This window comes from Orbicella franksi, chromosome 1 (assembly GCF_964199315.1).
Source record: "Orbicella franksi chromosome 1, jaOrbFran1.1, whole genome shotgun sequence".
In the NCBI taxonomy this organism is placed as follows: Eukaryota; Metazoa; Cnidaria; class Anthozoa; order Scleractinia; family Merulinidae; genus Orbicella; species Orbicella franksi.
The window spans coordinates 21,594,868-21,608,717 of NC_138145.1; the positions used below are offsets into that span (position 1 = coordinate 21,594,868).

The 13,850-nt window shown below is 36.9% G+C and overlaps 1 protein-coding gene across 8 annotated transcripts; it reads right to left on the bottom strand.

The window, feature by feature from the left end:
- Window positions 1-1,508: 1,508 nt before the first annotated feature.
- LOC145497228 (uncharacterized) lies at window positions 1,509-7,961 on the bottom strand. Of its 8 annotated transcripts, none has more exons than XM_081477089.1 (4): window positions 6,801-7,961; window positions 5,301-5,406; window positions 4,519-4,596; window positions 1,509-3,622 (listed from the first exon to the last, which is right to left on the bottom strand). In XM_081477089.1, the coding sequence occupies exons 2-4, from the start codon at window positions 5,361-5,363 to the stop codon at window positions 3,356-3,358; spliced, it is 408 nt and encodes a 135-aa protein (XP_081333215.1). In that variant the 5' UTR covers window positions 5,364-5,406; window positions 6,801-7,961; the 3' UTR covers window positions 1,509-3,355. The 8 variants fall into 8 exon arrangements, with proteins under 8 accessions (XP_081333215.1, XP_081333220.1, XP_081333208.1 ...); XM_081477094.1 differs by having other exon boundaries at window positions 1,539-3,622; window positions 5,201-5,406; window positions 6,797-7,959; XM_081477082.1 differs by lacking the exon at window positions 5,301-5,406 and having other exon boundaries at window positions 2,335-3,543; window positions 6,797-6,851; window positions 6,961-7,956.
- Between the last annotated feature and the right edge of the window lie 5,889 nt (window positions 7,962-13,850).

Genomic DNA, 13,850 nt, shown 5'->3' on the forward strand with positions numbered 1-13,850 from the left:
AAACTCACCAGGATTTCTCAGTTGGAATATTGCAGAGAAACGTCAGAAACACCGTCCTCGGAGCAAGAGTTTCCACAACCTTGCAGGGACATCGATCGGCTAGATTTAAATCTGACCATTTGTGTTGTGTGCCAGTGTATGGGCCATCTCAGTTCCTGAAAATAATCTAAAATATACTAAGTTCAGTGGAAAATAACAAATCCACGAAGAAAAAATCTAACAAGCTCATTAGCACAGTAAAAAACTATTCACTTGTGTTAAAAAAAACTTGTACCCTAACTAAATAGTTCTGCTATTGAATTGATACTTAAGTAGTAATAGCACTTAGACGTACTCAATCTGCCTTAGTTAAAACTTTTTGGACAAACGTAGGATTAATAAGCCCGATTCCCGAAGTGGTTTTGAACTACTGAAAACTACTGAATCGAAACCCTTATGAAAATAACCATAAGGGTTAATTTTCTCTCTATTATACATGTACTATGATGCCAATATTATGGCTGACTAGGAACGCCCACTAGATCTGAAGGGTCTGTTCTACACCCCTGTTCTTCTAACTATCCCCACGTTTGGCCTATCTTTAACACATTAGTGTCAATGCTAATGTGAAGACCTTATGACACCAAAATTTGTAGTGTTTTCTTAGCTGAGTTAATTAGTAATTGTTTACTTCTGTGCTAATGAGCTCACGGCTGTGGTACCTTTAAACAAAGGAAGCAAAGAAATTATTTTAGAAAAAATATCGTTTTCTTTAAAACTGATCGAGAAAGAAATAACAATTTTACGTGACAATAAATGCATGTTAGTTATATAAATTTGTGAAATCCTACAGATTGGTATTGCATTGATTTCATAATTTCTTAATCCTACAATTGAATATACTTTAAGTGCATTATTTTGGAAAAACGTAGCTGAGAAGTTTTTGCAATACTGATCGAGTAATAAATAACAATTTCGTATAACACTTAGTAAATTGAATAAATTTGTGAAAAGTAGCAGATTGGTATTACATTCAATTAATAATTTCTTGATCAGCCAATCGAATTTACTTGCATTACCACAAAAGAGTAGTTCTAGGAAGCTTCCTTTGTTCAAAGGTGGTAAAATGACAATACTATAGTTTCAAGCGCCATCATGCTATTGATCTTAACAACAACAAAAATCAGGGACAAAAATGAAAATGTTGCTCGCCCAAAGAAAATAATTGTGATCAGTGAGAACTGAATTAGCCAATGATTTTAGAGCATGATGCACGTTGAAACTACAGAAAAAAACAAATAAAATATTTTCTTGAATACAAGTTTCCTGTTGAGCAGCTACTTTCTCAAAACAAGTTTATTTGCATTACAAAAATGCATTTTAACTTTTCAAAGTGAATACAGGAAAAAATTTTCTCAAGAAAAGCAAATAGCTTGGCATTCTGGCAAGGGTATTTTAAGTACAACATACATGTATATTTTTTTTCAAAATCAGACATAAAAATGAAGAGAACCTTAAAAGGTTTCTTATGTTGATGTTGGCAAAAGATATTGTTTTTCAACTCCAAATTAAATTTAAGATTTCCAGGAAAACCAATGGAAGTGAACAGATTTCACCATAAAGCTACTCAATAGGAATCTTGCGAGAAGGAGAAACTAGGTTTTCATGAGCAAATAAGTGGCTTCTGTAAAATCAAATTTACTGTTAGTAAGGATTATATCCTGCTGTCTGACTTCTTTAGTGGTACACCAAAATGCCTGTACATATATCAAAAAAGTGTAACTTCAATTTGTTTTTAGGAACTGAAATAAATTGTCGTTAGAACTCAATAGGAATATTGTTAGCTTTGCATTTACATGTAAGAGCATCCTATAATTTAAAGATGAGATTTTTTAATGAGCACTCAAAATGTCTGTACAGGTGTAAAAAATAAATAAAATGGTAAATAAGTTTTGACTGTAATTTCTAGTAACGGAGGCTTTGGACAAACAATTAGGAATAAAAATCAGTGATAATAATTTTGAATGACCTTTTGATGACTCATCCATCATTTTCAAATTCGCAAAACTAAAAGTCCGATTCTTATGAGTTCTTTATATACTAAGAATGCCTGTGAAAGTCTGCATCTGATTAAAAACTCTACAATGTGGAATGCAGAGAGTGTTAATTAAGAACTAAATAGTTATGCTTTGATTGAGTCAGATTGAGTGTTCCATTTATTTGCTTATTTTCTTGGATAAGGAGCATTTCATAAAATATTTCTAATTGAAATATATTTTAGTTTATTTTCTGCATGGGTTTTTTAAATTTTATTGTCTGTTTCTGAATTCGACAATAATATTGCAAAAATTTACTTTTTAAGGCAATGTTGAACAAAATGTCAGCTCTTTTTTGTTTTATGTCTGTACGCATGAAAATACAACAGGAATTACCAAACTTTTAATTCACAGAAACAGATTTTACCATAATTGAGTTTCAGTTAATTTTTCGTGATGATTGCTATTGGGATAATTCCCCACTCTGATATAATGAATTGTATGGAAAATGTGATAAGCAAGCCACTTATTTGCAAATGAATGACACCCACACAACACACTGGTCAGTTCAATACTCTGTTTACATGTTTGCTAGTTACATGTGTGTCAAACTGGTATTGGAATACAATGTTAAAGATCTTCAAATTGCAACTTGATAAATGTAAAGATTGGTAATTGCTATTTTAGTTAGCTGCATATCCTGGGCTTTTTATATATCTTAACCACTAATTGAGTTATTGAGTGATTTTTTGATTAATTAAATGACTGGTTGATTGATTGATTGATTGGTTGATTGATTGATTGATTGATTGATTGATTGATTGATTGACTGACTGATTGATTGATTGATTGACTCGGGAATTTCCCTGTACCTGTGATTAAAAAAGAGATCTTTGAAAAAGACAGAAACTATATAAAGCTTCTTCCCAATTTGTGCACATGTACCTAGGAAATGAAGAGAGAGTAATAAATTGGTATAATTACAAATGTTTACCCTGAGTAATCAAAGAATTTTTCATCTCAATCAACCCACAGTAATGTGTCGCCAATTTTGTTAAATTGGAATTTGGAAATATTGGTTTTTCAGGAGTGAGGGAAACCAGAGTACCTGGAGAAAAACCCTCGGGGGAAGGTGCACTGTGCCATCTCTGCTGCCAGTAATATCTCATATACCTTAATATATCTATAATTCAACTTATGAAAGTTCATCATCCAAGACTTGCTTTCATCCACTGTCCTTGATCCCCAGTTGTCAGTCCTCAGTCCTATAATTGCTCCATGATCCTCTGTTCTGAGTCCTTGGTCCTCTGTCCTGGGTCCTCTGAGTTGGGTCCTCTGTCCTAGGTCCTCTGAATTGGGTCCTCTGTCCTGGGTCCTGGGTTCTGGGTCCTCTGTCCTGGGACCTCTGAGTTGGGTTCTCTGACCTGGGTCCTCTGTCCTGGGTTCTCTGTCATAGGTCCTCTGTCCTGGGTCCTCTGTCCTGGGTCCCTGGTCCTTGATCCTGTGATCCATGTCTCTAACAACTTGCCTGCCCGGGGGGGCACTGCCATATATGGGCTATATAGGTATGTGCCGCTGTGAAGGGTATGGTTTTCAAGCAGTTTACTCTAGGATAGGGTATATAAATTAGAGCGTTTGGGTCTAGAATAGGGTATAATTTTTCACAAAACTGACTAGTTGGTTAAAGATTTTATCTAGACAAAGGAAACCAGGAATTGTCACTCAAAAATATAAAAAAATTAAATCGGCAATTTTAAATTTATGCAAATCAGCCTCAACAGTGTCGATAGACGGGGGATTTGGGGAGTTTGCTCTAGTATAGGGTGGCAAAAATTCAGCTGAACTAGCTCTGGTATAGGCTAAGGGTTGCAGGGTCCCAGCGGCACACCCCCACCCAGAAATTCCCAAAGTACCCCTCCCAAATCCAATATGTAACTAGTAAGTATTTTGTACATGACTTTTGCTAAACTTGCATAAAAACAATGTGCAAATAATTATTTTCTCTTAAAATTTTGCTTCAGAGTCTTAAGAATTTCACTCCCTCATAAAGGACCACCCAAACATTTCTACTCCACCAAAACAAATTCCTTGAACAATCAATCAGTGTTTTTGCAGCACAATGTTAGCCTTGAGACTGCAGGAAAAGGCGTTTCTTAGTAGGATAAATGATTCTGAACCAGACATTAACTCTGAAGCAAGAGGTAACAAATTCTGAATCATTCCAAGGAATAATATTGACCCAGGAGTAAATAAGCTTGAAAGAGAAACTTAAAATCTTCTGAACTGGGGGACATCTCAATGAAATAAAAACTCTTCTCTGCTCATTACTCTCCTCATTATGACAACATAAAATTTAACTAGTTGCATATACATTACTTGCAAAAAATTTCAGACAATGTAAATTTCGGGCAAAGAAATGTCCAAAAATACAACAGTCTGAAATTTGTAAGTGCTTGGAATTTTAAGGATCCAAAATATTTACAGTACAGTATAAAGCACATACTTTCTTCTTGGACAGCGCCATCACATGCATGATGAAGCAAGAACTTGAATTACTGGATTTGCTTGTTCTTTTTATCACCTGAAAGGAAATTTTTGTTTCTTATTATTATTATATCTTTTATGAGAACATAGATGTAATGCAGATCAATTCCATACATTTTCCTGTCTGATTCAAGTTTTGAAGGCAAACATTTAACTAAGCTATGTTCTAGTAGAGCATCCTACAATTAAACGTCCAAAATTGTTGAAAGTAATGTGCCTTTGGTAATTATTAAATCAAAATTAATGCTTATCAAAAACGTGTCACTGTGAACCCTGCAAATAACAATAAATCATCGGACTTAGCCTGGCTGGACACTCTGACTGGGCATTTCTGCTACAATAAAAGCTACTAGTAGTCGTAGATTAAAGAGTGTGTTCGAGTTTTGGTAGGTTTGGTATGTTAAAAAACAAAAATTCGAAGAACAGCATTTTGTGCCTGAGCTGTTAAGTAGATGTGAAATTGACCTTCCTTCAGTGGGGCGAAAACAAATGAATTAATCACAAAGCACGTACGCATGAGAGGGTTCATTCTCATTTATACATGTAATACATGTAAACTACATACTTGTATATAAATGTAATATTAGTTATGACCGGTCAGTAAAAAACACAGATTGCAGTCGGTAGGCCGCATTTTATACCTGATCCATTAGTCCATGTGTTATACCTAAGTCCGTAGCCCGTAGTCCACAGTCTGCAGTCTGTATTTATACTGACCATGTAATGGTACATTTTGCTGACCCCTAGTCCATGGACTTCCCCGATGGACCTGGACCATGGACTACTTGAATGGACTACCCACATATTATTTTCTTGCTGAGACAGCCTTACATGTACCTATTTTGTCCTGCAAAAAGCAAAACGCAACCCTAAAATTACACTTTTTACAAATGCTAGCAAGCCAAAATAACAAGTGTGGCTGGAAAAGCTAACCCATAGTATTAAAATATCATCTTTTAGCAGCTATTCAGGACTGTCAGATTTGTATGTAATTTAAACCTGTATTGTCATCAAAGTTTCAAAATTATATGCTTCAACAAGGTTGTGTCATGTCAAAATTTAGTTCAATTTCGTGGACCAATTTTGCAGTACATGGTTTACATGTATCTGTCGAAACAATTTTACCAGTTAAAAGTATCCCTCAATCTAAGTTTTTATTGCAAATCTAGCTTATTCCCTGATATTTTGACCTTTCACACCCTGATCAAAATCTCCAACATTGATCCAGAAATGTTTGGCTGTAGGTCTAATTTCCTGTAAAACTGTCTTTAGGTCTCTAAGATCAGTTACTGTACTTGAAAATACATATCAGGCTGTAAACAAGCATTTTAAGCAGATGTTAATTTTGGATAAGAAATAATACATTTGGCAGTTGGTGACTCCAGACAATGCACACAACAAAACATCAGATATTATAGTTCACCACAAGCCTGCGCAGCAGGCGTATAAAGGGGAGGGGTGAATGGCATTAGCAAGAATGAATGGCATTAGCAAGAGCACACAAATGTTCAAAATGTTCAAATGTTGTTGTTTATAGTGGAAATTGCAGAAAATGTGTTCGGCCACCTTAAGAGTCAGTAGTTAATAGGGTATCAAATTTTTGGTCAGGGCATTAATAGGATAAGAAAAATCATGGCAAGAAAAACGTTGATTTTGTTCTTAAATAGGGTAAGGATTTTTGGAAGTGCCCCCACCCAATTTTTCTAGGAGTACCCCCTCCCCTGTGAGCATGGGGAGGGGATGTGGTTGTTTCAAATTGACTGATAGAAATATGTACATTACAAGTAAAAGCATCTCAAACAAATTAATTTTCAAAACATATAGCAGTTTACACGTGTAAGCTTAATGCCATGCGTTGTCTCATTCCAGATAAATTGCTCTAAAAGATCTCGTTATGATTAAACAAAGACAAATAATTCATCTGAGATAAAATTATTCACCTCCTAAGGCAGATATAGCCATTCTACGTCTTTCATCTTGTCTGCTGTGTGTGTGTGTGTGTGTGGGAGGGGGGGGAGGCAACACTCGCGAGAATACTGAAGATACCGTCGGTGGGGGGGGCAACACTCACGAAAATACACATATGGCGGGGTGGGGGGAGATACATGATGATGTTTCATGCAGAACGAAGCTAACTTAGAAGCAAGCTGAAATCCGATCAAAAGGGGAAGAACTACATATTACTACATTAACAATGTAAATAAATCAAATATATTTTCTTTGTCCAAAAAGTTTACCTACAATCCGAATCGCTCGCCAACAAAGTTCTCCGGGTCCAAGCAAAGTTCTTCTCTGAATATACAATAGGTACACTGATTAAGAGAGAGTCCATCATACGAAAAAAGCATGAAAGCACTTCAAGGAAAGGTACTAAATACACAGTGAATAAGTACAAATTAACCTTTAAGTCTGCCTTTTTTCAGCCTCGCTCAACTTTCGCGACGAACTGTTGTAAGTTGCAGAGAATGCTGGGAGCGTTCACTCATCTCGCGCGTTATCCGCGCGAGTTGTTGTCGTGACAATATTCGCGCGTAATCCATATTTGATACCCTATTTGCGACCAAAACGGCTGAAAATATATCCTTTGCGGCCGCATATACCTATCTCGCCCATATAAAGCCTGGTTCTCACATCCTGCCGACCTACCTGCAAGTATCGGTTTGGAAGGGCATGGCGTTCAACCCCCGCAGAGGGACTCCGATTTTTTTCATATTCGTGTTGGACTCTAGTAACTCTAGTACTCTAGTGACACGATTCGATCCATACTTACAGGTGGACTGGTTGAAAATTGCGCCCATTCGATTTCCACTTCGCACAAATTTGAGTACGTCGGCCATCCATCGCAGACGCGCCGGGACCCACTGGAACAAATCACCGAAAATTCTCACTTACAACCGGCGGCTACGTCGCAGGTAGGTCGGCGGATTATGAGAACCACCTTGCCCTTCCAAACCGAAGCTCGGAAATGTGACCACTGCGCTACAGGGAGGACTCCTTGAATTGGGTAGCAAATTTAACGCTAACTATATGCACATCAAATGTAGTTTTTATTGACAGGCTAATCTTGCATTGGGAAATGTGCTATAGAAAAAAAATAACAAACAATGGACCAGTTATCAAGTTTTTTTTAAGTGCATTATTTAATCTTTTCGAAAAAGAAAAAAACTAACTTTCAAAAAAAAAAAAAACAGAGGAAAACAAAAGTTCGAGTCCCTCTGTGGGGTGCTGAACGCCATGCCCTTCCCAACCGAAGCTCGGAAATGTAACCACTGGGCTAGAGGGGGACTCCTTGAATTGGGTAGTGAATTTAACGTTACCTATCTGAACATGAAATGTAGTTTTTATTGACAGGCTAATCTTGCATTGGAAAAAAAAGTGTTATAAAAAAATGACAGACCTTCCATCAGTTTTAGAGTTTTTTTTTACTTTCATTATTAAATCTTTTCAACACAAAACAAAAGTAATTTTCAGAGGGAAAAAAAAAGATGTAAAAAAATTTGGAGTCCCTCTGTGGGGGGCTGAACGCCATGCCCTTCCGAACCGAAGCTCGGAAATGTAACCACTGGGCTACAGGGGGACTCCTTGAATTGGGTAACAAATTTAACGCTACCTATATGCACATGAAATGTAGTTTTTATTGACAGGCTAATCTTGCATGACGAAATGTGCTATAAAATAATTACAGAGCTTGCATCAGTTATAGAGTTTTTTTTAACTTAAGTATTAAATCTTTTCAACACAAAACAAAAGTAACTTTCAAGCAAAGGAAAAAACAGAAAAAAAAAATTTGGAGTCCCTCTGTGCGGGGCTGAACGCCATGCCCTTCCGAAACGAAGCTCGGAAATGTAACCACTGGGCTACAGGGGGACTCCTTGAATTGGGTAGCAAATTTAGCGCTACCTATATGCACATGAAATGTACCTTTTATTGACAGGCTAATCTTGCATTGGAAAAAAAGTGTTATAAAAAAATGACAGACCTTCCATCAGTTTTAGAGTTTTTTTAATTTCATTATTAAATCTTTTCAACACAAAACAAAAGTAACTCTCAGGGAAAAAAAAAAGATGTAAAAAAATTTGGAGTCCCTCTGCGGGGGGCTGAAAGCCATGCCCTTCCGAACCGAAGCTCGGAAATGTAACCACTGGGCTACAGGGGGACTCCTTGAATTAGGTAGCAAATTTAACGCTACCTATATGCACATGAAATGTAGTTTTTATTGACAGGCTAATCTTGCATTGGAATAAAGTGTTATAAGAAAATGACAGACCTTCCATCAGTTTGAGAGTTTTTTTTAATTTCATGATTAAATCTTTTCAACACAAAAAGAAAATAACTTAAAAAAAAAAAAAGAGGAAAAAAAATTTGGCGTCCCTCTGCGGGGGCCTGAACGCCATGCCCTTCCGAACCGAAGCTCGGAAATGTAACCACTGGGCTACAGGGGGACTCCTTGAATAGGGTAGAAAATTTAACGCAACCTATCTGAACATGAAATGCAGTTTTTATTGACAGGCTAATCTTGCATTGGGAAATGTGCTATAAAAGATATGACAGACCTTGCATCAGTTATAGAGTTTTTTTCCAATTTCATTATTAAATCTTTTCAACACAAAACAAAACTAACTTTCCAGAAAAAAAGAGGACAAAAAATATGGAGTCCCTCTGCGGGGGACTGAACGCCATGCCCTTCCGAACCGAAGCTCGGAAATGTAACCACTGGGCTACAGGGGGACTCCTTGAATTGGGTAACAAATTTAACGCTACCTATCTGCACATGAAATGTAGTTTTTACTGACAGGCGAATCTTGCATGACGAATTGTGCTATGAAAAAACTACAGAGCTTGCATCAGTTATAGAGTTTTTTTAACTTAAGTATTAAATCTTTTCAACACAAAACAAAAGTAACTTTCAAGCAAAAGAAAAAACAGAAAAAAAAATTTGGAGTCCCTCTGTGCGGGGCTGAACGCCATGCCCTTCCGAACTGAAGCTCGGAAATGTAACCACTGGGCTACAGGGGGACTCCTTGAATAGGGTAGAAAATTTAACGCTACCTATATGCACATGAAAAGGAATTTTTATTGACAGGCTAATCTTGCATTGGGAAATGTGCTATAAAAAATATGACAGACCTTGCATCAGTTATAGAGTTTTTTTTTCAATTTCATTATTAAATCTTTTCAACACAAAACAAAAGTAACTTTCAGGGAAAAAAGGAGGACAAAAACTATTTAGTCCCTCTGCGGGGGGCTGAACGCTATGCCCTTCCGAACCGAAGCTCGGAAATGTAACACTGGGCTACATGAGGACTCCTTGAGTTGGTTAGCAAATTTAACGCTACATATTTGCACATGAAATGTAGTTTTTATTGACAGGCTAATCTTGCATTGGAAAAAAAGTGTTATAAAAAAGTGACAGACCTTCCATCAGTTTTGGAGTTTTTTTTAATTTCATTATTAAATCTTTTCAAGACAAAACAAAAATAACTTTAAAGAAAAAAAAGAAGAAAAAAAATTTGGAGTCCCTCTGCGGGGGGCTGAACGCCATGCCCTTCCGAACCGAAGCTCGGAAATGTAACCACTGGGCTACAGGGGGACTCCTTGAATAGGGTAGCAAATTTAACGCTACCTATATGTACATGAAAAGGAATTTTTATTGACAGGCTAATCTTGCATTGGGAAATGTGCTATAAAAAATATGACAGACGTTGCATCAGTTATAGAGTTTTTTCTTTCAATTTCATTATTAAATCTTTTCAACACAAAACAAAAGTAACTTTCAGGGGAAAAAAAGAGGACAAAAACTATGGAGTCCCTCTGCGGGGAGCTGAACGCCATGCCCTTCCGAACGGAAGCTCGGAAATGTAACCACTGGGCTACAGGGGGACTCCTTGAATTGGGTAGCAAATTTAACGCTACATATTTGCACATGAAATGTAGTTTTTATTGACAGGCTAATCTTGCATTGGAAAAAAAGTGTTATAAAAAAATGACAGACCTTCCATCAGTTTTAGAGTTTTTTTTTAATTTCATTATTAAATCTTTTCAACACAAAACAAAAGTAACTTTCAGAGGAAAAAAAAAAAGATGTAAAAAAATTTGGAGTCCCTCTGTGGGGGGCTGAACGCCATGCCCTTCCGAACCAAAGTTCGGAAATGTAACCACTGGGCTACAGGGGGACTCCTTGAATTGAGTAGCAAATTTAACGCTACCTATTTGCACATGAAATGTAGTTTTTATTGGCAGGCTAATCTTGCATTGGAAAAAAAGTGTTATAAGAAAATGACAGACCTTCCATCAGTTTTAGAGTTTTTTTTTTTATTTCATGATCAAATCTTTTCAACACAAAACAAAAATAACTTAAAAAAAAAAGAGGGAAAAAAAATTTGGAGTCCCTCTGCGGGAGGCTGAACGCCATGCCCTTCCGAAACGAAACTCGGAAATGTAACCACTGGGCTACAGGGGGACTCCTTGAATTGGGTAGCAAATTTAACGCTACCTATGTGCAAATGAAATGTAGTTTTTATTTACAGGCTAATCTTGCATTGGAAAAAAAGTGTTATAAAAAAATGACGGACCTTCCATCAGTTTTAGAGTTTTTTTTAATTTCATTATTAAATCTTTCCAACACAAAACAAAAGTAACTTTCAATAGAAAAACAAGATGAAAAAAAATTTGGAGTCCCTCTGCGGGGGGCTGAACGCCATGCCCTTCCGAACGGAAGCTCGGAAATGTAACCACTGGGCTACAGGGGGACTCCTTGAATTGGGTAGGAAATTTAACGCTAGCTATCTGAACATGAAATGCAGTTTTTATTGACAGGCTAATCTTACATTGGAAAATGTGCTAGGAAAAAATGACAGAGCTTTGCTTAGTTATATAGTTCTTTTAAGTCCATTATTTAACGTTTCACGACAAAACAAAGATAATGTTTGAGAAAAAAAATGGAAAAAAAAATTTGGAGTCCCTTTGCGGCTGAACGCCATGCCCTTCCGAACCAAAGCTCGGAAATGTAACCACTGGGCTACAGGGGGATTCCTTGAATTGGGTAGCAAATTTAACGCTACATATTTGCACATGAAATGTAGTTTTTATTGACAGGCTAATCTTGCATTGGAAAATGTGCTAGGAAAAAATGACAGACCTTTGCTCAGTTATACAGTTCTTTTAAGTCCATTATTTAACGTTGTCACGACAAAACAAAGATAACGTTTGAGAAACAAAATGGAAAAACAAAATTTGGAGTCCCTCTGCGGCTGAACGCCATGCCCTTGCGAACCGAAGCGCGGAAATGGAACCACTGGGCTACAGGGGGACTCCTTGAATTGGGTAACAAATTTAACGCTACCTATATGCACATGAAATGTAATTTTTATTGACAGGGTAATCTTGCATTACGAAATGTGCTATGAAAAAATCAAAGACCTTGAATCAAGTATAAAGTTTTTTTTTTAAGTGCATTATTTAATCTTTTTAAAACAAAACAAAAAACAACTTTTAAGAAAAAAAAAAAAAGAGAGAGAAAAAAAAATTTGGAGTCCCTCTGAGGGGGTTGAATGCCATGCCCTTCCGAACGGAAGCTGGGAAATATAACCACTGGGCTACAGGGGGACTCCTTGAATTAGATAGCAAATTTAACGCTACCTATATGCACATTAAAAGGAATTTTTATTGCCAGGCTAATCTTGCATTGGAAAATGTGCTATAAAAATATGACAGACCTTGCATCAGTTATAGAGAGTTTTTTTTAATTTCATTATTAAATCTTTTCAACACAAAACAAAATAAACCTTCCAGATAAAAAAAAAGAAAAAAAAATTTGGAGTCCCTCTGCCGGGTGCTGAACGCCATGCCCTTCCGAAACGAAGCTCGGAAATGTAACCACTGGGCTACAGGGGGACTCCTTGAATTGGGTAGAAAACTTAACGCTACCTATATGCACATGAAATGTAGGTTATATTGACAGGCTAATCTTGCATTTCGAAATGTGCTATGAAAAAATCAAAGACCTTGAATCAAATATAAAGTCTTTTTTTAAGTGCATTATTTAATCTTTTTAAAACAAAACAAAAAACAACTTTCAGGAAAAAAACAGAGAAAAAAAATTTGGAGTCCCTCTGCGGGGGGCTGAACGCCATGCCCTTCCGAACGGAAGCTCGGAAATGTAACCACTGGGCTACAGGGGGACTCCTTGAATTGGATACCAAATTTCACGCTACCTATATGCACATGAAGTGTAGGTTTTATTGATAGGCTAATGTTGCATTTGCAAATATGCTATAAAACGAATGACGGACCTTGCATCAGGTATAGAGGTTTTTTAATTTCATTATTAAATCTTTTCAACACAAAACAAAAGTAACTTTCAAGGAAAAAAAAAAGAGGGAAAAAAATTTGGAGTCCCTCTGCGAGGGGTTGAGCACCATGTCCTTCCGAACCGAAGCTCGGAAATGTAACCACTGGGCTACAGGGAAACTCCTTAAATTGGGAGTCAGAGATAAAAAAAAATTGGAATCCCTCTGCAGGGGGCTAAACCTCATGCCCCTCCGAACCGAAGCTCGGAAGCGTAACCACTGGGCTACAGGAGGACTCCTTGAATAGGGTAGCAAATTTAACGCTACCTATATGCACAGAAAATGTAGGTTTTATTGACAGGCTAATCTTGCATTTGGAAATGTGCTATAAAGAAATGAGAGACCTTGCATGAGGTATAGAGTTTTTTTAAATTTCATTATTAAATCTTTTCAACACAAAACAAAAGTAACGTTCAGGAGAAAAAAAAAGATGAAAAAAAATTTGGAGTCCCTCTGCGGGGGGCTGAACGCCATGCCCTTCCGAACCGAAGCTCGGAAATGCAACCACTGGGCTACAGGGGGACTCCTTGAATTGGGTAGCAAATTTAACGCTACCTATTTGCACATGAAATGTAGTTTTTATTGACAGGCTAATCTTGCATTGGAAAAAAAGTGTTATAAAAAAATGAGAGACCGTCCATCAGTTTTAGAGTTTTTTAATATCATTATTAAATCTTTTCAACACAAATCAAAATAACTTTAAAGAAAAAAAAAAAAGAGGAGAAAAAATTTGGAGTCCCTCTGCGAGGAGCTGAACGCCATGCCCTTCCGAACTGAAGCTCGGAAATGTAGCCACTGGGCTACAGGGGAACTCCTTGAATTAGGTAGCAAATTTAACGCTACCTATATGCACATAAAAAGGAATTTTCATTGACAGGCTAATCTTGCATTAGGAAATGTGCTATAAAAATATGACAGAGCTTGGATCAGTTATAGAGTTTTT

Bases quoted from the DNA above. Each gene is read 5' to 3' on its own strand.
- LOC145497228 (XM_081477082.1), bottom strand. From the start codon at position 3,527: ATGGATCACAGGATCAAGGACCAGGGACCCAGGACAGAGGACCCAGGA.